This window comes from Hyperolius riggenbachi, chromosome 9, assembly GCF_040937935.1.
Source record: "Hyperolius riggenbachi isolate aHypRig1 chromosome 9, aHypRig1.pri, whole genome shotgun sequence".
Classification (NCBI taxonomy): Eukaryota; Metazoa; Chordata; class Amphibia; order Anura; family Hyperoliidae; genus Hyperolius; species Hyperolius riggenbachi.
The window spans coordinates 88,519,276-88,543,758 of NC_090654.1; the positions used below are offsets into that span (position 1 = coordinate 88,519,276).

Here is a 24,483-nt window from a genome sequence, read left to right on the forward strand (position 1 = left end):
AGACCCGGTGACCATCTCCTTCCCCCACTAGCCCCAGTGACCTTCTACCTCCCCCTACTAGACCCAGTGACCTTCTCCCTTCCCCCACTATCTCCAGTGAGCTTTTCTCTCTCCCCAATAGCTCCAGTGACCTTCTCTCTCCCCTACTAGCCCCAGTGACCTTCTCCCTGCCCCCACTAACTCCAGTGACCTTCTCCCTCCCCTACCCAGGGAGAAGGTCACTGGAGCTAGAGGGGGCAGGGAGAAGGTCACTACCTTCTCTATGCCCCCTCTAGCTCCAGTGACCTTCTCTCTCTCCCGACTAGCCCCAGTGACCTTCTACCTGCCCCCACTAGCTCCAGTGACCTCTCTCTCTCTACTCGCCCCAGTGACCTTCTTCCTTCCCCCACAAGGTCCAGTGACCCTCTTCCTCTCTCCACTAGCTTTCCCGTCCCCCACTAGCCCCTGTGACCTTCTCGCTCCAACATTAGCATCAGAGACCTTCTCACTAGCTCTCGTGACGTTCTTTCTCCCCTCACTAGTACCAGCGACCTTCTACCTGCCACCACTAACCCAAGTCACCTCTCCCCCCAAATACCCCTGCGACCCTCACCCTCCCCTTACTAGCCCTAGTGACCTTCCCCCACTAGCTCCAGTGACCTTCTCCCTCTGCTTAATATCCCCAGTAACCTTCACTCTACCCCCACTAGCGCCAATAACCTTTTCCCACCCCACCAATGACCTTCTCTCTGCCCCCACTAGCCCCAATGACGTTCTCTTTTCTACCTCTAGCCCCAGTGACCTTCTCCCTTTCCCCACTATCTCCAGGGAGCTTCTCCCTCTCCCCAATAGCTCTAGTGACCTTCTCTCTCCCCTACTAGCACCAGCAGGGGCGGGCTGACAACTCATGGGGGCCCCCGGGCAATAGGAGATTATGGGGCCCCCCATACCAGTGTTTCCCACCTTTCACGTTCTTTTTTTACAGGCTAAGATATAATAATTTACTGACAACAGATATTTTATAATGATAAAAACCCCTGCGCCGTGCGTAGCGAGGCACGCCGAAAAATGGGTGTGGTCATGCAACATACTGTGGGCGTGGTCATGGGTAGGGCAAAATATACATGACCTTAGCAGTGGTGTAAAAGGTCTGCCGGGGAAGTTTGAACTCTGCCATAGTGTTTCCCCCCAAAATACATGTAATCTGACAGCATTTCGCCAAAAATCCATGCAATTTGGCAGAGTTTTCTCCAAAATACCGATAATATGGCAGTCGTTCCCCCAAAATAGACGTAATCTGGCAGCAGTGGTTCCCCAAATACACATAATTTAGCAGCGGCTCCCCAAAATATGCGTGATCTGGCAGCGGATCACCCAAAATACATGTAATCTGGCAGCAGTGGTTCCCCAAAATACACATAATCTGGAAGCAGCGGTCCCCCCATTATACACAATCTGGCAGCGGTTCCCCAAAAATACACATCATCTGGCAGCTGTTTCGCAAAATACACTTAATCTGGCAGCAGCAGTTCCCCAAAATAGTTAATCTTGCAACAGTTCCCAGAAAATAGGTGTCCCCAGTATAGGTAACCAGGTCAAAAGGTGTCCCCAATATATGTAGCCAGGTCTATAGGTGTCCCCAGTATATGTAGCCAGGTTTGTAGGTGTCCCCGGTATTTGTAGCCAGGTGTATAGGTGTCCCCAGTATATGTAGCTAGGTGTATAGGTGTCCCCAGTATATGTAGCCAGGTGTATAGCTGCCCCCAGTATAGCCAGGTGTATAGGTATCCCCAGTATATGTAGCCAGGTGTATAGCTGCCCCCAGTATAGCCAGGTGTATAGGTGTCCCCAGTATATGTAGCCAGGTGTATAGCTGCCCCCAGTATAGCCAGGTGTATAGATGTCCCCAGTATATGTAGCCAGGTGTATAGCTGCCCCCAGTATAGCCAGGTGTATAGGTGTCCCCAGTATATGTAGCCAAGTGTATAGGTGTCCCCAATATATGTAGCCAGGTGTATAGGTGCCCCCAGTATAGCCAGGTGGGTGTATAGCTGCCCCCAGGATAGCCAGGTGTATAGGTGTCCCCAGTATATGTAGTTAGGTGTCCCCAGTATATGTAGCCAGGTGTATAGCTGCCCCCAGTATAGCCAGGTGTATAGGTGTCCCCAGTATATGTAGCCAGGTGTATAGGTATCCCCAGTATATGTAGCCAGGTGTATAGCTGCCCCCAGTATAGCCAGGTGGGTGTAGAGCTGCCCCCAGGATAGCCAGGTGTATAGGTGTCCCCAGTATATGTAGTTAGGTGTCCCCACTATATGTAGCCAGGTGTATAGCTGCCCCCAGTATAGCCAGGTGTATAGGTGTCCCCAGTATATGTAGCCAGGTGTATAGGTGTCCCCAGTATATGTAGCCAGGTGTATAGCTGCCCCCAGTATAGCCAGGTGTATAGCTGCCCCCAGTATAGCCAGGTGTATAGGTGTCCCCAGTATATGTAGTTAGGTGTATAGGTGTCCCCAGTATATGTAGCCAGGTGTATAGCTGCCCCCATTATAGCCAGGTGTATAGGTGTCCCCAGTATATGTAGCCAGGTGTATAGCTGCCCCCAGTATATCCACAGTATATCCAGGTGTATAGGTGTCCCCAGTATATGTAGCCAGGTGTATAGGTGTCCCCAGTATATGTAGCTAGGTGTATAGCTGCCCCCAGTATAGCCAGGTGTATAGCTGCCCCCAGTATAGCCAGGTGTATAGGTGTCCCCAGTATATGTAGTTAGGTGTATAGGTGTCCCCACTATATGTAGCCAGGTGTATAGCTGCCCCCAGTATAGCCAGGTGGGTGTATAGCTGCCCCCAGGATAGCCAGGTGTATAGGTGTCCCCAGTATATGTAGTTAGGTGTCCCCACTATATGTAGCCAGGTGTATAGCTGCCCCCAGTATAGCCAGGTGTATAGGTGTCCCCAGTATATGTAGCCAGGTGTATAGGTGTCCCCAGTATATGTAGCCAGGTGTATAGCTGCCCCCAGTATAGCCAGGTGTATAGCTGCCCCCAGTATAGCCAGGTGTATAGGTGTCCCCAGTATATGTATTTAGGTGTATAGGTGTCCCCAGTATATGTAGCCAGGTGTATAGCTGCCCCCAGTATATCCACAGTATATCCAGGTGTATAGGTGTCCCCAGTATATGTAGCCAGGTGTATAGGTGTCCCCAGTATATGTAGCTAGGTGTATAGCTGCCCCCAGTATAGCCAGGTGTATAGCTGCCCCCAGTATAGCCAGGTGTATAGGTGTCCCCAGTATATGTAGTTAGGTGTATAGGTGTCCCCAGTATATGTAGCCAGGTGTATAGCTGCCCCCAGTATAGCCAGGTGTATAGGTGCCCCCAGTATATGTAGCCAGGTGTATAGGTGTCCCCAGTATATGTAGCAAGGTGTATAGCTGCCCCCAGTATAGCCAGGTGGGTGTATAGCTGCCCCCAGGATAGCCAGGTGAATAGGTGTCCCCAGTATATGTAGTTAGGTGTCCCCAGTATATGTAGCCAGGTGTATAGCTTACCCCAGTATAGCCAGGTGTATAGGTGTCCCCAGTATATGTAGCCAGGTGTATAGGTGTCCCCAGTATATGTAGCCAGGTGTATAGCTGCCCCCAGTATAGCCAGGTGTACAGCTGCCCCCAGTATAGCCAGGTGTATAGGTGTCCCCAGTATATGTAGTTAGGTGTATAGGTGTCCCCAGTATATGTAGCCAGGTGTATAGCTGCCCCCAGTATAGCCAGGTGTATAGGTGTCCCCAGTATATGTAGCCAGGTGTATAGCTGCCCCCAGTATATCCACAGTATATCCAGGTGTATAGGTGTCCCCAGTATATGTAGCCAGGTGTATAGGTGTCCCCAGTATAGGTAGCTAGGTGTATAGCTTACCCCCAGTATAGCCAGGTGTATAGCTGCCCCCAGTATAGCCAGGTGTATAGGTGTCCCCAGTATATGTAGTTAGGTGTATAGGTGTCCCCAGTATATGTAGTCAGGTGTATAGCTGCCCCCAGTATAGCCAGGTGTATAGGTGTCCCCAGTATATGTAGCCAGGTGTATAGCTGCCCCCAGTATAGCCAGGTGTATAGGTGTCCCCAGTATATGTAGCCAGGTGTATAGCTGCCCCCAGTATAGCCAGGTGTATAGGTGTCCCCACTATATGTAGCCAGGTGTATAGCTGCCCCCAGTATAGCCAGGTGTATAGGTGTCCCCAGTACATGTAGCCAGGTGTATAGCTGCCCCCAGTATAGCCAGGTGTATAGGTGTCCCCAGTACATGTAGCCAGGTGTATAGCTGCCCCCAGTATAGCCAGGTGTATAAGTGTCCCCAGTATATGTAGTTAGGTGTATAGGTGTCCCTAGTATATTTAGCCAAGTGTCCCCAGGAGAGGAGGCAGCCAGTGAAAGGGAGCGGTGTGCAGAGCGTGGGGAAGGGGGGAAGTTTCCCCCCCCCTTCCCTCACCTTGGGGCCCCCCTTCCTGGCTGTCCCCTCCGGAATACTGAAGTGTCGCACTGTCGTACAGCGGCTGACAGCGGGCGGAGACTTACCGCTGTCCAGCCACCGGAGGGAGCTGTGATCTGTGCGCCGCAAGTCTGGTCTACTCAAGACCAGACTTGCGGCGCACAGATCACAGCTCCCTCAGCCGGCTGTAACAGCGGTAAGTCTCCGCCCGCTGTCAGCCGCTGTATGACAGTGCAACACGTCAGTATTCCGGAGGGGACAGCAAGAAAGGGGGGCCCCAAAGTGAGGCAAAGGGGGGGGGGAACCTCCCCCCTTCCCCGCTGTTCCCATAGCTCCCTTTCACTGGCTGCTTCCCCTCCTGCCCAGGGTTGTCTGGCGGGCCCCCCCCCCCCTGACCACGGGCCCTCGGTCCGTGCCTGAGTGCCCTAATGGTCAGTCCGCCCCTGAGCACCAGTGACCTTCTCCATGCCCCCTCTAGCTCCAGTGACCTTCTCTTTCTCCCTACTAGCCCCAGTGACCTTCTTCCTGCCCCCACTAGCTCCAGTGACCTTCTCTCTCTCACTACTAGCCCCAGTGATTTTCTCCCTGCCCCCCCCCCCCCCCCCCCCCTAGCTCCAGTGACCGTCTTCCTCTCTCCACTAGCTTTCCCCTCCCCCACTAGCCCCTGTGACCTTCTACCTCCAACATTAGCATCAGAGACCTTCTCACTTGCTCTCGTGACCTTCTTTCTCCCCTCACTAGTACCAGTGACCTTCTACCTTCCACCACTAACCCAAGTCACCTCTCCCCCCAGATACCCCTGCGACCTTCTCCCTCCTCTTAATAGCCCTAATAACCTTCCCCTTCCCCCACTAGCTCCAGTGACCTTCTCCCTCTGCTTAATAGCCCCAGTAACCTTCACTCTACCCCCACTAGCGCCAATAACCTTTCCCCTCCCCTACTAACCCTAATGACCTTCTCTCTGCCCCCACTAGCCCCAATGGCATTCTCTGTTCCCCCTCTAGCCCCAGTGATCTTCTCCCTCTCCCCACTAGCTCTAGTCACCTTCTTCCTCCCTGCAGTAGCACCAGTGACCTTCTCCCTTCCTCCACTCGCTCCAGTGACCTTCTGCCTCACACCACAAGCACCAGTGACCTTCACCCTTCCTCCACTAGCCCCAGTGACCTTCTGCCTCCCCTACAAGCCCCAGTGACCTTCTCCCTTCATCCACTAGCCCCAGTGGCCTTCTCCCTAGGACAAGCAGAAAGCACAGCATTTATTATTTGCCAATAATGATTGCTGTATTTAGTATTTTGAGGTTATTTTTCTAGCATGTGCCATTTCAGGGATTTATGATTACTAAATAGTAGACTAATGTATGAGCAAAAACACACACATTGACAAAAGATGTACATTTTTGTTGTCCGCTTTATTAGGTACGTCCTAATAATACTTAGTTGACCCCCTTTGCTGCAGCCCCCGAGTTTGCGTTTGTGGAAAAAACGAACCGCTCTGGTTACCCAAGCAGTTTTCAAACAGCTAGCATTTTTAAAAATGCTCATGAACCGCTCTGGTGTGCACCAGCCCTAAAAAAAATTCCTTGAACCATCCCTACATATTCATGTTGCTGACTATCCTGAGAGGACCTCACAATCTAATCTCTACCATAGTCTAAGTGGGCCCTAGGCTGAAACTCTCTGGAGGGCCCTCAGTGTCCCAGTCTGACCCTGGCAATCAATGACATAACCGATAAAGCTTAGCCTGTACCTATCGGGAACTGTCTTTTTCAGCTGCTGAGTTTGAAAAAAAAAGAAAATAAATATTCAGAGCTCTACTATCACGATCATGATACAAAGTTACGCAAGTTACTTTACATGACAGCTGAATAGCTGTGCTTCAGGGAATGCACCATAATGGAGTAACAGACATGTCGGTGGATCCTATGTTAAAGTGACACTTAAGCCGAAAAAAAAAATAAGTTTTACTCACCCGGGGCTTCCCTCAGCCCCCTGCAGCTGATCGGTGCCCTTGCCGTGTCCCTCCAATCCTCCTGTCCCCGCCGGCGGCTACTTCCGGTTTCGCCGTCACCGGCCGTTAGGCTGGGAATGCAAGTGATTCTTCACGTTCCCAGCCACAAGATCACCCCCTATACTGCTATTGTGGCAAGGAAGGCCGCAATAGCAGCATAGGGGAGATATTGTGGCTGGGAACGCGAAGAATCACTCGCGTTTCCAGCCTGACGGCCGGTGACAGTGAAACCGGAAGTAGCCGCCGGTGGGGACAGGAGGATCGGAGGGACATGGCGAGGGCACTGATCAGCTGCAGGGGGCTGAGGGAAGCCCCGGGTGAGAAAAACTCATTTTTTTTTCGGCTTTAAGGTTCACTTTAAGCATCGGATCTGTTCAGACCTTTTCTGATGTGTCTGTTCACAAACTTCTGCCCTGCATGATATTTACAGACACCAGACGGACTTTGGACATGTTATAATAGCAATGTCTATTATGACAGGTCCGATGCAACCGACAGATCTGAACAAGGAGCTCATGCCACAAGGATGGTGACAATGCATCGAACTTGGCTATAATTCAGGAAACAAGCATTCAATTAACCAGGGCGCTGCCATCGTACAAGCAAGACACGCCCCCGCTTGGGGCATCACCGAAAGGGGGGCTTCGCTCTGCTGCTGGCGGCTCCTCCCCACCCACCAACTGGTCCATTGGTCCCCTCCTTCTGAAGGCCCCCTCCTCCCTGGCTGCTGTTCAAACCGCATATCAGCGGTGACACGCAAACTGCCGGCAGCTAGGCAATGCCCAATAACAGAGCGGCTGTTATACAGGAAGTAAACATCACTTCCTGTATAACAGCAGCATTGTTACTGAGCATTTCCTCGCTGTCGGCTGCTTGCATGCCACCGCTGTTATGCGGTGTGAACAGCCGCCGGGAAGGAGGGGGATCCTACAGGAAGAGGAGACCAGGCGGCAGTCAGCAGATTAGGTAAACAAGGGGGGGGGGGGGGGAGCGGGGTTGGAGTCAGGCTACTACGTATTTCTGCCTATACCTTTTTCTGGCTATACCTATTTCTGGATATACCTATCCCTGACTACACCTATTCCTGACTACCTATTCCTGGCTATACCTATTCCTGACTACACTTATCCTGACTACCTATACCTGGCTGCACCTAGAACTTTGCGCACACACTATTGCGCATGCTAAATGCAATGATGCATGTGTTTATAATAATGATTGCTCCTTAACATTTATCAGCTGTTTTTTGCCTTTAAAAGCTTTGCTTATCACCACCTGCTTCAAAATTGTTTGCGATTGTTGTTGATTTGTGTGGGTCCCTTATGTTTTTTATTTTGTTAATTTTTTTAAGTTTGCAATGTCATTCTGTCATGATATTTTTTAAAACGTTTTGGTTTAAAGGGGTGCTTAGGTGAAAATGGTTTAGTCGCCCTTCTGTCCCCCGCTCTATCTGCTTAATGCGCGAAGCGCCGTACTTAGTGTGCTTATCCGAAAAGTGTGCTTATCACGTGAACGCAACACCGAACGTGCGATAAAAATTTTCACGCGATCGCTAAACTTTCCATGCACAACACGCGCGAACAATGGTTTACGCACGCGTTTGCATGTGAAAAGCTTTAACACGTGCACGCTTTATGAATCGAGCCCTTGGTCTCTACATAGGTCAATTTTAGAATACAGGGAGAATAAGTTTGCAGAGTAATATTATTCTTCACTGAAAATAAGGAAAATGCCAACTTACATCGTGGAGCTGTTGCAGTAGTTGTCTCAGGATGTGGTATTTCTGGGAGAGAGATAAATATTCAGCTGATCAGTTCAGCAGAGGCATTCAATACAATTTGTGTTGTCAGTTGTGTATATCAGACACTCTAGATGCAATAATTATTATTTAGTTTTTATATAGCGCCAACATCTTCTGCAGCGCTGTACAGAGTATATAGTCTTGTGACTAACTGTCCATCGAAGGGGCTCACAAAATAATCCCTATCATATAAATAACTTAACTCCCCCCTCCCCAAAAAAATAAAAATAAATCTTAAAGCGTATCTTTTCCAGACACGCAGAATTAGTACTTTTAGAGATTGTCTAACAACTATATGGTCAAGATAAAGCATGAGGCTCAGTTCACACTTGCATCTAAAACGTTCTGTCTACCGCATTGGGAAGCAGCAGACAGACAGATATGTTCAAGGCTCCTATGTTGCGGTGAGCACAACGCTCTCTTGTGCAGCGTACAATAATATTGAAGACCTGCAGAGAGTCAGACATATCATACACAGCAATGCTATGTATGCCCTGTCCGAAACACTGGAAACAATGGAGACACTGTGGCTAGAGGTTCGTGCGGTGGATGATGAAAGCGCATCCACTATTAAAGTGACTCTGTAACAAAAATTACAACGTTTTTTCTACCATCCTACAAGTTCCTAAACCTATTCTAATCTGTTCTGGCTCACTGCAGCACTTTGTACTATCACGGTCTCTGTAATAAATCAATGTATCTTTCCCTTGTTAGACTTGTCGGCCTGTGTCTGGAAGGCTGCCAACTCTTCCGTGCGGGTCTGTTCCTCTATGCACACTCCAGTGTGTGTTTTATTTACATAAGCCAGCAGCTTCTCTGCTATCTTATCAGTGATAGAAGAGGGCTGGATAAAAATCCTCCTCTGTTAGGCTGTGAAAGTAGCTGGCTGACACATACTGAGGAATTACAAACACAGGCACATGCAGAGCTGTCTGCAGGAAGCCTGTAATGTTCAGTGCATGAGAGAAGAAGGGGACAGAAGGTAAACACACAAATGATCTTTTGAGATTCAAAAGGAAAGCTGTATACACGAGAGGCGCATGCGCGGCGATTTCAAGATGGCCGCTTAGGCTCCGAGCTCCAGCCCACGCCTCTGCTACTACAGGCCGCACGTAGCCGCCGCTCCGCTCCAGTAACGCGGCCAACACGGGTCCAGCTCCAGGACACACACAGGCACAGATGTCCGCAAAAAACAACCCTAAAGCTCCCCCGCAAACCGGCTCCATGGACCGTTTTCTCCGCCCTCCGCCCTCCCAAGATGGCGCTGGCCACGCTCCGGAATCCGCCGCTGCACAGTCCTCCTCTCCTCCGCAACAAGCTGCGCACCTCACTGAGGAAAGCTCTGCCTCTCCAGACCTTACCCCACTCACCTCAGCAACACTGGAGATGGCTTTAGAGAGACATTATAGAGCCCTACAGGAATCGCTCCAACAGGTAATCCTTGCAGCGGTGAAGGACCTTAAGGGGGACATAATTACACTAGCAGATCGCACCACCTCCCTGGAGGTTAAAATGGATGCTATGTCCCTTAAACAGCAGGACATGGAGGATGAGCAACGCTTAATCCAATCTGACCTCAAAGCAATAAGATCTACACAGGAGGACTTTGAGAACAGAGAGAGGCGGCAAAATATCCGCATTAAAGGTATGTCCATGTCTGTGACACCTGAAAAACTTTCCATGCACCTCCTAGAATTATACAAATCAATCGTCCCTGACCTCCACGACGAAATGTGGAGGATGGACAGAGCACACCGTTCACTAGGTGAGAGGAGACCCACAGCCCAGCGCCCTAAAGATGTTATAATTAGGATGCACTATTATGAAGCTAAGGAAGCACTCCTAAGAGCCATCCGTAATACATCCACAATCTCCTTCAAAGGCGATGAACTTTCCATATATAATGACCTCTCCCTTATCACACTGACCAAGAGAAGAGCTTTCAGACCGATCACCCAACTTCTGAGGGATGCTAGGATCCAATACCAATGGGGATTCCCCTTTCGCTTAATGGTCAGCAGAAATGGCGCGCGCTTCTCAGTCTCAGACCTGGATGATGCACCCATGTTCCTTAAGCAACTAGGCCTCCGCCTCCCTCATCCACCCAACCTACAACAAGATCTTACCCTGTCCCCGACATCGCCACCAAGAAAGATTCGTCACATGAATGACAGATCCAGAGGCTCTCTCCGCAGTCTCACCTATCCGGAGGCCTCTGAAGACATGGAAGCTCTTCCCACTTGATTAGCAGAATCCTGTCATGGTTTTTTCCTGATCCGGACACACACCATGTCCAGACGTAGATATCACCTTCATTATGTTTATCCCTTATTTCTTGTATTCCCTCCCAACCTGTTCTAGTTTGTTATTTTAATTTTCAATGATATTTACCATCTGTGCCTAATTGTAATTGTTATTGTTACTGGCAATGCTTAATATATGACCCTTTTATCTGTTTTTGGCTATATAGCAGAGGAGATCTGGGCGACCCTCTTGGCTCACCCGCATGTACCTCAGGAGAGCTGCCACACTCTCCCATAGATTTTTTCTGGGTTTGTGTCTTTTTTGGCAGTTCTTATCTCTGCAACTTGTTACAGTTGCCACATCACTGTGCCACATATTTTACAGTGGCTGTTTCTTTAAAAATGTTTATCAACCGCTGTCTCATATAACTTATGCCTTATGGATTCTCATTCTCTCCTCACCTGTACTCCTACTTTCCCCCTCTAGACCGCATTGAATACTCTCGGACCTAATCTACACATACATCTATACTATGACCAATGATTAATTTCTGTACACTAAACACCAAGGGCCTGAATATACCGCAAAAAAGGTCATCCTTACTACGAGATCTTAGAAAACTTAATGTAGACCTGGCTTTCCTGCAGGAGACCCACCTAACTTCTAGTGACTCCATACGACTCACAAACAAACATTATCCAACTGCACACTTAGCATCAGGACCTAAAAAACGTGCTGGTCTTGCTATTTTGTGCCAGAAAGACCTCCCGCTTCAGATTGACAAGACTATAAGCGACCCACGAGGTCACTTTCTGATTTTGGTCGGGTCCCTAGCGGGAAAGCCAGTCACATTGGCCAATGTATATGTACCTAACTCACAGCAAATCACTTTCCTCACTACATTTTTTGTCAAACTTTTTAAGGTACTAAAAGGCACCCTTCTCTTGGGTGGTGACTTCAACTTGGCTTTCTCATCCTCAAAGGACAGAAGTGTCTCCCACACCCCCTCCTCCCAAGCCTCTCATGATAGAAACTCACGCAAATTTAGAATTCTCCTCAGGAAATACAAACTCTTTGATCTATGGCGAATAGCTAATCCTACTATTGTAGAATACACCTTTTTCTCCCCTCCACACGCATCACATTCTAGGATCGACTACTTTTTTGCCAATACCCCAGTTCTTCCCATCCTCATTTCCTCTAATATTATACCAATGGCCTGGTCTGATCACCATGCTGTCACTATCGAATTAGACTGGCTTTCTACACCTCACAAGCCCTTACATTGGAGGCTAAATGAGTCGCTTTTTAGAGACAAAACATTACTATCCAAATGTGCAGACGAACTCCAACACTTCTTTTCCACAAACCTGGATTCAGTATCCTCTTTCGGCTTGCTTTGGGAATCCCATAAAGCCTTTATAAGAGGTTTCTTCATTGCCGAGAGCTCTAAACGCAAACGTTTCTCTTCTCAGAAGCTGGCTCAGCTCAACTCTTCCCTGACTAAGGCCTTCTCCACTTATAAAAGCTCTCCCACCCAAACCCACTTTTCCAACATCCAACGAATTAAATTAGATATTAAATCCCTCCAGACCTCTCAATTAGAAAAAAGTTTAAAGTGGACGAGGCAACTATTTTTTGAAAGAGGGAACAAACCTCACACTATCCTAGCCCGCAAACTAAATCCCAGGAGCTCCTACCAATCTGTCCATTCTTTAAAAGACCCCCAAGGCACCCTGCATCATGACCCCTCAAAGATTGCTCAAATCTTTACATCCTTCTACGAACAATTATATAACCTCCCAGACCCCTCTTCCTCACCCGAATATGACTTAAAAGTCCTATCATTCCTGACCCCACTTGACCTCCCGAAACTCACAGATCAGGAACGATCTGCTCTCAACTCTCCTATAACCATAGATGAGATTATAGAAGTACTCAAAACCCTTCCCTCCTCTAAGTCCCCAGGTCCTGATGGCCTCCCTTACTCATACTATAAAAACTTCAGCTCCATCCTTGTCCCACACCTTGTATCTCTAGCTAATAAAATTATGAATGGGGACTCACCCCCTAATTCTATACTTTCCTCACTTCTTACAGTTATAGCAAAGGAAGGAAAGGATCCCCACCTACCACAAAGCTACCGCCCCATCTCCCTTCTTAACTCCGACCTTAAGATAATCACGAAAACTCTAGCCAATCGGCTCAACCCTATCCTCACTAGAATAATTGATAACGACCAAGTGGGTTTTATCATGGGGAGACAAGCAGGAGATAACACTCGTCGAGCTATAAACCTCATATCTATAATGAACAGATCAAACCTCCCCTCTGTGCTCCTTAGTATGGATGCAGAGAAAGCTTTTGACAGGCTTTATTGGCCTTTTCTATTTCATGTTCTGAATCACCAGGGTTTCTCAGGTCCTTTCCTCTCCATGATAAAATTTATTTATTCATTCCCTTCAGCTTCAATAAAACTTCCCTTCGCCCCTCTTTCCTCATTCCAAATCCACAATGGCACTAGGCAGGGTTGCCCATTATCCCCTCTCCTATTTGCCCTAAGCATAGAGCCATTAGCCACAGCCATTAGAAAAAATACTAACATTAAAGGAATCTCCCTCGATAAACGTGAATACAAGATCTCACTGTTCGCTGATGACATACTCCTAACACTTTCTAGCCCACTTACAACTCTCCCGGCCTTACATGACACACTAAAAAATTTTGAATCCCTCTCAGGATTTAAACTCAACCAAGATAAAACCGAGGCTCTCCCCATTAAAATTCCCCCTCAACTCCTTGCTTCCCTACAATCTTTTTTCCCCTACAAATGGCAAACCCGCTCTTTAAAGTATCTAGGAGTCTACCTCACCCCCTCATATAAGTCACTCTACACGTCTAATTTTCCCTCCCTAATCCAAAAAATACTACAAGATCTGCACAAATGGACAGCTTATAAGATCTCTTGGTTAGGTCGCATATATGCCCTTAAGATGAATATCCTCCCCCGTCTCCTATATTTATTCGAGACTCTCCCTGTTCTAGTACCCACCTCACAACTGTCCGCCCTACAATCAGCTTTCTCTAAATTTATCTGGAATCACAGATCCCCGAGGGTCCTACAATCCATCCTTCTTTCGCCTAGGGACCAGGGAGGTCTAGGAGTCCCCCATCTACGGTTATATTACCAAGCAGCACACCTGAGGCAACTAACAGAATGGTCCAATTTAAAAGTATTTACTAAATGGGGCCTTATAGAGGCGACTAGCATCCTCCCTATCTCACTTGCATCACTCTTATGGACTCACCCCTCTCCAAAAATCAATGATCAAAACTTACTCCCCACAATCAAATTTACTCTACAAATCTGGAAATCCTCTGTCCATATTGCCAAGTTGAGGTCATCACCCTCCCCTCTCTGCCCAATTTTGGGAAATCCTCATTTTCCCCCTGGTCTCTCCAGACCTTTTATGACTAAATGGTACGGTTTGGGATACTTCAACCTTAATGACTGGCTCAACCCCCTCACAGGGAAGGTACATCATAAATCACATCTGGAAGAAAAGATTCCCTTTACGCCCCAAACGACTATGCAATACAATCAAATTTCCCATTTTCTACAATCTCTACTAAAAAACTCAAGCCACACAAAATCTCAATTTGAGAGGATCTGTAGCCAAACTGGACACCAAAAGGGTCTGATATCCCAAATCTATGCCATTCTACATACAAGATCCGGAACACGGACCCCAAACCACCCCTATATGCACAAATGGGCAAACATAATACCATCCCCTATCACATTGGAAGATTGGTCGGAAATATGGAACAATGCCAAGCACTCTTCACAATGTATCCAAATCCGAGAAAACATATATAAGATTATTTTTCACTGGTATCTTACACCTGATAAACTAGCAAAGATCTATCCGGGCTCATCAGACCTCTGTTGGAGAGGCTGTAATAATAAAGGAACTTTAGACCACATTTTCTGGTCCTGTCCATTAATAGTTCCTTTTTGGTCCAAAGTTCAGGACCTTATCAAATCAACAACAGATCTTAGGGTACCTCTTGACCCCCTTTTTATGATTTTGGGTAGACCTTTGAAAAAAACTAATAAGTACACTAACCGCCTCATCACCCACATCCTAACTGCTGCTAGACTAGCCATAGCCTCTAACTGGAAAAAAATAGCCCCCCCAGATATCTCAGAGGTCATACATAAAACAGACTGGACCAAAAATATGGAACAACTTACAGCCTCCCTTAGAGATACTGAGTTAAACTTTCATAGAATATGGGACGCTTGGCCATACGCTTCACCTACTTATCACCCCCCCTGAAAGGCCACAGAATACCTCTTCTATGCCCTCTTATCCCTCACCACACAATTGTTCCCCCTATATTGGACATCACCACCCCCTTCCCTAACCTCATGCCATCCCAGGCCCTTGGTGTCATAATGTCAGATTGCCCTTTTAACACTCAACATGGTCCAGAGAAGTATCGATGTGGTCCTACACCTATAATCTTCTACTTAGGAGATATCTTTATCCCCTTCTACTCTCCTGTCTAACCTATTCTTCCATACTTTCTTTTCTCTTTTTCTGCGTATGCCCTCCCCCCCTTCTCTTCTCTCTCCCCACCGTTCTACAGGGGGCTCCCCTCCCCCCTTCCCTCCTTTTCAGCAGGTACTCCAAGAACGCATAACTGGAAACTCATGGACATTTCTCCCTCCAAAACCCCCAGCTCTCTACCTTGGACTTGTCTGAATTTATCTCACTGAGAATGGACTCGCCCTCAATTCTAAACTAAATTGGAGATTCCCCAAGAAAGCTACCGGTTATTGTTCTGTTCTAGATTACACTTTATTTTTCATATACTGTATGCTATGAGTATTTACCTATCTGTATTCTCTCTATAACCACATGTTTGATTGTTCTACTTGACACTACTGTTATATGACTTGTGAGAACTCATTATTTTTCAAAATAAAAACAAGTATAACAAAAAAAAAAGGAAAGCTGTATACAGCCTGCTTGTGTATGGATGTATTTTCTATGTGTGGGCATACTGTACATCAATCTACTTCCTGTTCTGGTGGCCATTTTGTTTGTTTATAAACAAACTTTTTAAAACGGTTTTTGACTACTTTTAATGCGGCGGGGAGCGGAGAAATTGTGTCAGAGGGTAATAGGAGATGTCCCCTAACACACTGGTATGTTTACTTTTGTGCGATTTTAACAATACAGATTCTCTTTAAGGTGACCATACATTCGCCGATCAATAAACCAATTGACCGTCCAATTTGATTATTATAATCAAATTGGATTAAAATTAATGCTGCCAAGTGCATGCCTGACCGAGAAAGTGACCAATTTCGGTACGGAAATTGGCAGCAACGGTCGATCGCACATGCTGCAAGATGTCGTGCCGAAGTTAGTTGGTTGTGTGTGCGGCGGTACAGCGGTCGATTTGCAAACGAGCAACGAGACAATGAACCCCCCACCACTTCCGCCGCAATGTATAAATGTATGCAGTGTGTAGTGCATTTACACATTACCTGTCCGGTGTCAGCCTCCACGCGGTTTCCGTACATCTCACCGGGTTTGCGGCGCATAGCCTCTGATGTCAGATGCTATGCGCCACCAGCGTGTATGCAGATGTTACCCGGCGAGTTACCTGGACAGACACCATGCGGAAGCTGCTGCAGGTCAGGTAATGTGTAAATGCACACGCTACATAAATGTATACATTTTGGGGCCAGCGGCGGGACAGATGCTGCGGGCTCAGCTAATTCCCTGATGATTTCATGCTGAAATCGGACGGGAACAGGCCTGTAGTGTATGGGCAGAATCGACCAAGTGACAAATTTATCTCTAATCAGATTCAATTAAAGATAAATTTGTCTCTTGGTCGAATCTGCCCATAATCTTCTGATGTATGGCCACCTAAACTGTGCATGAAAGAAATCTGATTAGTGTGCACCGAGCCTAAAGGAGGAAGAACATGTCATACCCAGAGCTACTGGCCTAACATAAGCAGTAATGAATCAGGAAGAAGCCTACAAAATTAGCAAAAAAAAAAATCCAAAGTATAGAACAAATAACATTTCTGCAAATATGCACAGTTTTTGTGAAAACACATTTCCCTCGTGGTCTATTGATTTTGAGGTATTTTTAAGAACAGTGTTGTTTTTGTGAAAATTCAGTATGTTCACATTAAGAGTCCCATCTTCATGAAAATAGGACGATTTTCATGAAAAAATGTAATTCAAGTAAAACAGGCATATTCACCCATCACTAAGGTGGACACAGTTTTTACCAAGGTACTCTTGGATAGTAGAAGTGCCGGCTTTGACCCTGACACAAGAATAAGTAGAAAACACAAGAATAATTCCTATCTGGAGTGTGTACGTTATAAAATATAACTTTTATCAATATAATTAAAATAAATTCATATGCCTAATTGACCTAACTGAGGTAGGTTACAAAATCAATGATCAGATATTAATCATTTGTAAACATACATGTGATCAACCTATTCCTTACTAAGATTGCTAAAGTGCTATAAAGAAACCCCCCACCAGCAATCCGACATGTTTCAGCTCCCCATTTGGAGCCGTCGTCAGGGAATAAAGTGCTAAGTGCTAGGGTGCAAGGTGCATATCTTATAAATTAACAATCATAACATATAGAAAACAATAAATGAGAGCTGTGCTCTCTAGCTCAGTCAGGCAACCCCAGTTAGGTGAATTAGGCATATGAATTTATTTTAATTATATTATTAAAAGTTATATTTTATAATGTACACACTCCAGATAGGAATTATTCTTGTGTTTTCTAAATATTAATCAGGTTATGTGAATTGTGTACAAGAATAAGTAGTAAGATATTCTAAAGTTTTAAATTGAGTTTGATTTTTTTATATTAACCAAGCCAGGGGCTGGCACAGAGCCGGGACAAGGTCCTCCAGCACCCCAGGCTGAGACACCAAAGTGCGCCCCTCCATCCCTCCCAACCCAGCCGTCACACACTGATTGCTATTAGACTAAGAGGGCCACAGGGTCCACAACCTCCCCAACACCTTAATATCTAGTTATCTGGCTTGCAGTCACTGCTATGTATCCCCTTTTCTTATTTATTTCTGCTTCAAACACAGTTAGGAATGACAGCTGAATGAATTCTGCGCCCCCTCCTACCCTGCGCCTTGAGGCTGGAGCCTCTCCAGCCTATGCCTCGGCCCGGCCCTCGGCTGGCAAAAACGTTGTTCTCTTTTTGCTTATTCTTATTATTCTGTTAGATATTGATTTGACTTTTTCTGTGCAGCAGAACAACACAGAACCAACAATGTTATATAACATTGTGGAAAATAATCATTCATTTGTCAGTTCAAAACATACTTGTGCATGGAGGTGAAAAGCTTTCATTAACCAATCACTATAAAGAAATGGAGCATATGTAACCAATTGACAACAAGTCACATGGTCTAGTCTACTAATCATCGCACTTGACCCCACATATTCGGTCAACTTCTACACTGGCGACGCTTATGTAAAATTAGTGTTTCACCCATTTGTTCAAACTCCAGTGTAGTTCTCTCTCAGTCTGAGATTGTTTGCATCCCCTGGCTTGGATCCAGGCTTGCGCTTTCAGGGTCAGATATTAGATAATGCCTTATTTTTAAAACTTAAATCAGTGATTGCAGGTTAGAAAATCATGCAATACTCTAACCCCTTATTAGTCATAAACTGTACTCAAAACATTTATAAATATATTACTCCATGACCCCCAAAATGAGCCCCTAAGGTTGGAGCCTATGTATAAAAAATATCCAGAAAAAAAGTAAGAAAATGGTGGTATGGTGTCATCATTATACTCTACTGAGCTGGATTGGGTCATTTTGGTGTGGGGTGCTTCAGTCATCTAACAGACGCCTGTGATAATCATTGGTAATCAGGGGTTCAATGGGTGCCTGATGTGGCTGGTAGCCAACTGGCTACCACATAGTGAAATAATGGTTGTATCCATCGGGGATGGAGGGGGGGGGGTTGTCACTGCTCTTTGTTCAATACAGATGAGACTGACTTCTGAAAGGAAAGGTCACCTTTGTGTTTAATATTACCTTTGAATTTAATAAAGATAGAAAAGGGAGGGAGGTGAGTGAAACATAGGAATAAGGAAATAGATAGAGACAGGGATAGAGAGAAGAGAAGAGTGTAGATCACTTGAACTTCTTCTAGAAATAGAAGAAAAATGCTTCGATGTTATTAATACCTGTGTATAGAACTGGATGGTGACCTGCAAATTAGAGAAGTAATATGGTTACTGGATAGGTCTCGCATATGAAATCAACATGGAAAGAATAAAAGCCAACGCCCCTCATTAAAATTCAAATCATGAGATACATAAAAATGAAAGTCAGATTAGTGTGAGAGGTAGAAGGGGTGTTATGTGTCCACTGTGCCTGCACTCTGGGGATGGAGCTACTAACACACTATGCAGGCACAATGTACACATCTTCTACTCTTGCATTCATGTACATACTGAAGAGAAGCCCAATAAAAAGGTCAATTGTTTGTGAATGGTGTGGCTAAGAAAATACCACCCCTCCTTAATTTTAGAAAATGCAAATCTCTCCCACAGAGAAATACCCCCCTCCTCATGGTACAGTGTCTTTGTCCTGTCCCCATATGACAGCTCAAGGAAGCATGTGGGGATCTATATTACAGTTGTCTTACCTGAATTGACACTTATTCTCATGAAGCATAGCATGGTCGGAGGAGTCCAGCATCTTGCACCAAGGAAAATAGCAACATTATTATGTCTTCATCCTTGCGGTGCGTCTCTGCTCTGATACCCACGTGGCATGTTACATCAGTACGTATAGGCTGCTGGGTCATGGAGATAAGGCACACCGCGAGGATGAAGACAGAGGCTCACAGAGTGAAGAAGGAGTATGCAGGAGTATATGTAAGAAGGAGTATGCAGGAGTATATGTAAGGGTGCATTCACATTGGATTGGCACATTAGCAGTGCGGTGTGGTGAAATCCATCAGCATAACGCAAGGCATGCTGTGTGGTTAAGGACAACGTGCACATTTACACCGTGTTCCAAATTACTATGCAAACCACATTTAGGTGTCATAAAGATTAAATATTTTGTTTTTCAATTAAACTCTTGGTATTGTGTATATGGTATTGTGTCTCGGGGCTCTTTTGATCCCTAAAATCAATCTTGGAAACCTCTGATAACTAATTTGCCAGGTGAGCCCGACTAAAGGAAAAATTACTAAAAAAAAGGGTGTTCCACATTATAAAGCAGACCGCTATTTTCAAGAAATATGAGAACGAAAAATGATCTCTCTGCTGGCGAAAAGTGTGAAATAGTTGAGTGCCTTGGACAAGGTATGAAAACCTTACATATTTCATGAGAATTTAAGCATGATCATTGAACTGTTAAAAGATTTGTGGCTGACTTAGAGCACACATCGGTTTGTGCAGATAAAAGCAAACGAGGAAGGGTTCTGCCAAACAAATACAACGGATTAAGAGAACAGCTGCTAAAATGCCATTACAAAGCAGCAAACACATATTTGAATCTGCTGGTGCCTCCGGAGTCCGGCGAACATCCAAATGCAGGATTCTCCAGAGGATTTCAGTGCATAAACCTTCTATTCAACCACCCCTAACCTAAGCTCACAAGCAGAAACAGCTGCAGTGGGCCAAGAACTACAAAAATACTAATTTTTAAACAGTCTTCTCTTCATGGTCCAGATGGATGGAGTGGTGGAGGGTTGGTTAATAGCCACCACATTCCAACAAAGCTGCAATGTCAACAACAGAGTAATGTTTTGGGCTGGAATCATGGCAAGCGAGCCGTTCAGATTCTTTAGGGTCCCTGAAGGTGTGAAAATTACCTCTGAAAAGTATGTGGAGTTTCTGACTGACCAATTTATTCCATGGCACAAAAAGAATAACCGTATTTCCCATAATAAAATCATATTCATGCATGACACTGTACCATCTCATGCTGCAAGGATTCTCTTTGCGTCATTGGCTGCTATTGGCATAAAAGGAGAGAAACTCATATTGTGGCCCCCATCCTCCCCTGACCTCAATCCTACTGAGAACCTTCAAAGCAACCGCAAGCAAAAAAATCTATGAGAGTAGGAGGCAGTTTACATCCAAACAGCAGCTCTGGGAGCCTATTCTGACACCCTGCAAAGAAATTTAAGCAGAAACTCTCCAAAACTCACAAGTTTAATGGATGCAAGAATTGTAAAGCTACTTTCAAATGTGGGGTCCTATGTTCATAAATAACTTGACCTGTTGAGATATTTTTTAATGGAAATAGCTTTTGATCTCAGTAAATATGGGCTCTTAATGCTGCAAATTCAACAAATGACCATTTACATTTTTTGTTTTTAAAAATCATACTGTTATCATGAGGAGGTTTGTTCAGTAACATTTGCATTATACTAGCCGATGACTCAAAAATGATGCTGACTGCCATTTGTATCAACTATTCAGGAAAATCAGAGAAAAAATATAATCTGCATAATAATTTTGAACACAGTGTAAGGTGCGGTAAACCATACTTTTCATTGACTTTATGCTTCGCTGTATGCGTCCCATGGCACACCCAACACACAATGCGACTTTTGCCCTCCATTGTGTTGCAATCCTGATTTTACAGGGAATACAATGCAACAGTGTAAACCTAGCCTAATGGTATAAACTAGAAGAAAGGTTTATATGGTCACAACCAGATCAAGTGCATTCATCCCAAAAAGTTTACAAAAATAAGACAGTAATAAAATCAAACAACAAATCACAGTAACTGGGTGAATATTTTGAATGACACACATTTTACAGTTGGCAGATCACTTCATCACAGGTCCAACAAGAGAGTTACTTCTTGCTGAGTATAAATCAGCAGCCAATCCAATCAAACTGGGATAAATAATATATGTGAAGAAGACTGCACCTATTGTCTCTGCCCCCACCATTTAGATTGTAAGCCTCTGGCAGGGCCCTCCTCCCCTAGTGTTTCCAGCTTGATTAGTTATACTAACCCACTGTCTGACACCCCTCTTGTGGATTAGCACAGTCTCTATTGTGACCAAACACACTGAACTACTGTTACCAAATCATTTGCATGATCTTGTTTTGTTGTGAGTTCCTTGTATGTCCTATCTTGTATGTTAACCCATTTACGGTATCTTTTGTGCAGTGCTGCGTAATATGCAGGCACTTTATAAATACAATAAATAATGGTAATAAGACTGGATTGGTACTCTGAATGAACAGTGTTAAGGGCTGAATAAGCCCACCAACCAAATGGAACAGATTATCTGTAGCACCAATCTGTGCTGGAAGTCAGACTGTGAAGGGATTAGTGAGGAAAATGATGAGTGTTTGGCTGCCGAGAGGGCCTGTTTGACTGTATATTAAGCTTCTTTGTAACTTTGGAAATGCTCAGGCAAATCATTGTTGCGCCAATGATGTTCTGCTATCCAGGAGTGGCGTTTCAGTAGTTTGATCTCCTAGTTAAGCCAGGTTTGTTCAAGGGCCCAGCGATGGTAGATCGTGAAGGAGGGAGCCATAGAGTCATTGGATGAAGTTAGTGTGTTTTTATATAGGGCAGCTGCTAGCTCAGGGTCAGTAAAAGAGGATAGAGTAAGTAGAGGATGCAGACAGGAACTTGGAGGCACAGGAGGTGTTAGTGTTGATGGGGATGTTGAAGTCCCCTATGATGACTGAGGAAATGCCAGAGGACAGGAAGAGGGGAAGCCATAGATGCCAAACGTGTGCTCTACCCATTGGTGAGTGGCTTCTGGAAGGGAGAGTGAAATGTAGAGATGAGATACAAATACCTTGTATGAAAATGTATGCAGCTTGAAAACGGATACATTTGTATATAGAATTTGCAGAATTATTTGCATCCCATTTGCCATGTGTATGCAGTGTTGGGAAGAACCCCCACTGCTAGCAGGGTCTCCCTTTGCTCCCATCACCTCCTACAGCTGAGTGGGGGATGAACTTGTGTTGCTCCAGAGGTTTTGTTGGCTGGGGGAGGGAAGGTATACATTTGTTTTTATTTTTATTTTTTAATTCACATGGAAATAAGAGCAAGAAAACTGTTCTGGATTAGAAAAAAGCTTGTGTTACATAAAAAATTATCACCAGTAACAGCCTGCTGTGTGCAGGTCTTAACCAATCCCTTAAAGCAGAATGAAACCCAGCATTTCTTCTTTGCTCAAAAAGATTATTTACAGCATATTATATACTACTAGAGATGTCGCGAACCTCCGATTTTCGGTTCGCGAACTTCCGCGGAAGGTTCGGTTCGCGCAAAAGGTCGCATACCGCAATAGACTTCAATGGGGAGGCGAACTTTGAAAAATAGAAAAAATTATGCTGGCCACAAAAGTGATGGAAAACATGTTTCAAGGGGTCTAACACCTGGAGGGGGGCATGGCGGAGTGGGATACATGCCCAAAGTCCCGGGGAAAAATCAGGATTTCACGCAAAGCAGAGTTTTAAGGGCAGAAATCACATTGAATGCTAAATTTTTTTTTTGTTGCAGCCGCCCACACTGCAGCCAGAAAAATTAGGCAGGCATGTACACGAACCAGAAAAACTAGTATAGCGGCCGCTGCTAGCAGTGGCCTTAAAAATTCAGGAATCCGCCTGGAGTCCTGGACCCTGTTGGTGGTGGAGGAGAAGGCAAGCGGCCTGCAGGCAGAGATGCTGTGTGTGGGGACTGACTTAGTCTTCGGTCGGGCAGTAGCCCTCCGGGATCCATGCCTCATTCATTTTGATAAAGGTGAGGTACTAAACACTTTTGTGACTTAAGCGACTTCTCTTCTCAGTGACAATGCCTCCAGCTGCACTGAAGGTCCTTTCTGACAGGACGCTTGCGGCAGGGCAAGAGAGAAGTTGAATGGCAAATTGGGGCAGCTCTGGCCATAGGTCAAGCCTGCGCACCCAGTAGACCAAGGGTTCATCGTCGCTGCTCGCAGTGTCTACATCCACAGTTAAGGCGAGGTAGTCGGCTACCTGCCGGTCCAGGCATTGGTGGAGGGTGGATCCAGAAGGGCTATTGCGAGGCATTGGACTAAAGAATGTCCGCATGTCCGACATCACCCCAAGATCACTGGAGCGTCCTGTCCTTGCCTGCGTGGACTTGGGAGGAGGAGGATTACTGCCAGTGGTACCTTTATTGCGTTGTGCTGTCACATCACCCTTAAACGCATTGTAAAGCATCATCGACAGCTTGTTCTGCAAGTGCTGCATCCTTTCCTCCTTCTGTTAAGTTGTTAACATGTCTGCCACTTTGTGCCTGTACCGAGGGTCTAGTAGCGTGGCCACCCAGTACAGGTCATTCCCCTTGAGTATTTTGATACGGGGATCCCTCAACAGGCTGGACAACATGAAAGAGGCCATCTGCACAAAGTCGGATCCAGACGTACTCCGTCTCCTCTTGCTCTTCCTGAGTGACATCACGCAACTCCTCTTCCTCCCCCCAGCCACGAACAATACCACGGGAACGTGGAGCAGCACAAGCCCCCTGTGACGGCTGCTGCGGTTGTTCTTCTGCCAACGCCTCTTCCTCCTCCACAGAAACACCTTCCTCATCCTCATCCGAGTCTGACTCCTCTCCTTCCCCACACGACTCCTCTTCTTCCTCCTCCTCCACCCTCTGTGCTGCCGCAGGTGTCGAGTAAACATCTGGTTCGGATGAAAATCGCTCCCACGACTCCTCCTGCCGTAACTGTTCCTGTTCACGCTCCTCCACAGCTTCATCCACCACTCTACGCACGGCACGCTCCAGGAAGTAAGCGTAGGGGATCAAGTCGCTGATGGTGCCCTCAAAACGACTCACCAGGTTGGTCACCTCCTCAAACGGCTGCATGATCCTGCATGCATTTCGCATCAGTGTCCAGTTGTTGGGCCACAACAT

At 46.0% G+C, this 24,483-nt stretch overlaps 1 protein-coding gene across 8 annotated transcripts in view; it reads right to left on the reverse strand.

Moving 5' to 3' along the window:
- The window catches only part of LOC137532545 (inter-alpha-trypsin inhibitor heavy chain H4-like), a 250,307-nt gene that overhangs the window by 114,264 nt on the left and 111,560 nt on the right, over positions 1 to 24,483 (reverse strand). For 7 of the 8 annotated variants that reach the window (XM_068253163.1, XM_068253164.1, XM_068253161.1 and 4 more), the window contains exons 19-20: positions 18,792 to 18,815; positions 8,212 to 8,253 (exon numbers count right to left, since the gene is read on the reverse strand). In XM_068253163.1, coding sequence (XP_068109264.1) covers positions 8,212 to 8,253; positions 18,792 to 18,815 — 66 coding nt within the window. The remainder of the gene's footprint in view (positions 1 to 8,211; positions 8,254 to 18,791; positions 18,816 to 24,483) is intronic. The other variant, XM_068253162.1, reaches the window with a different exon arrangement.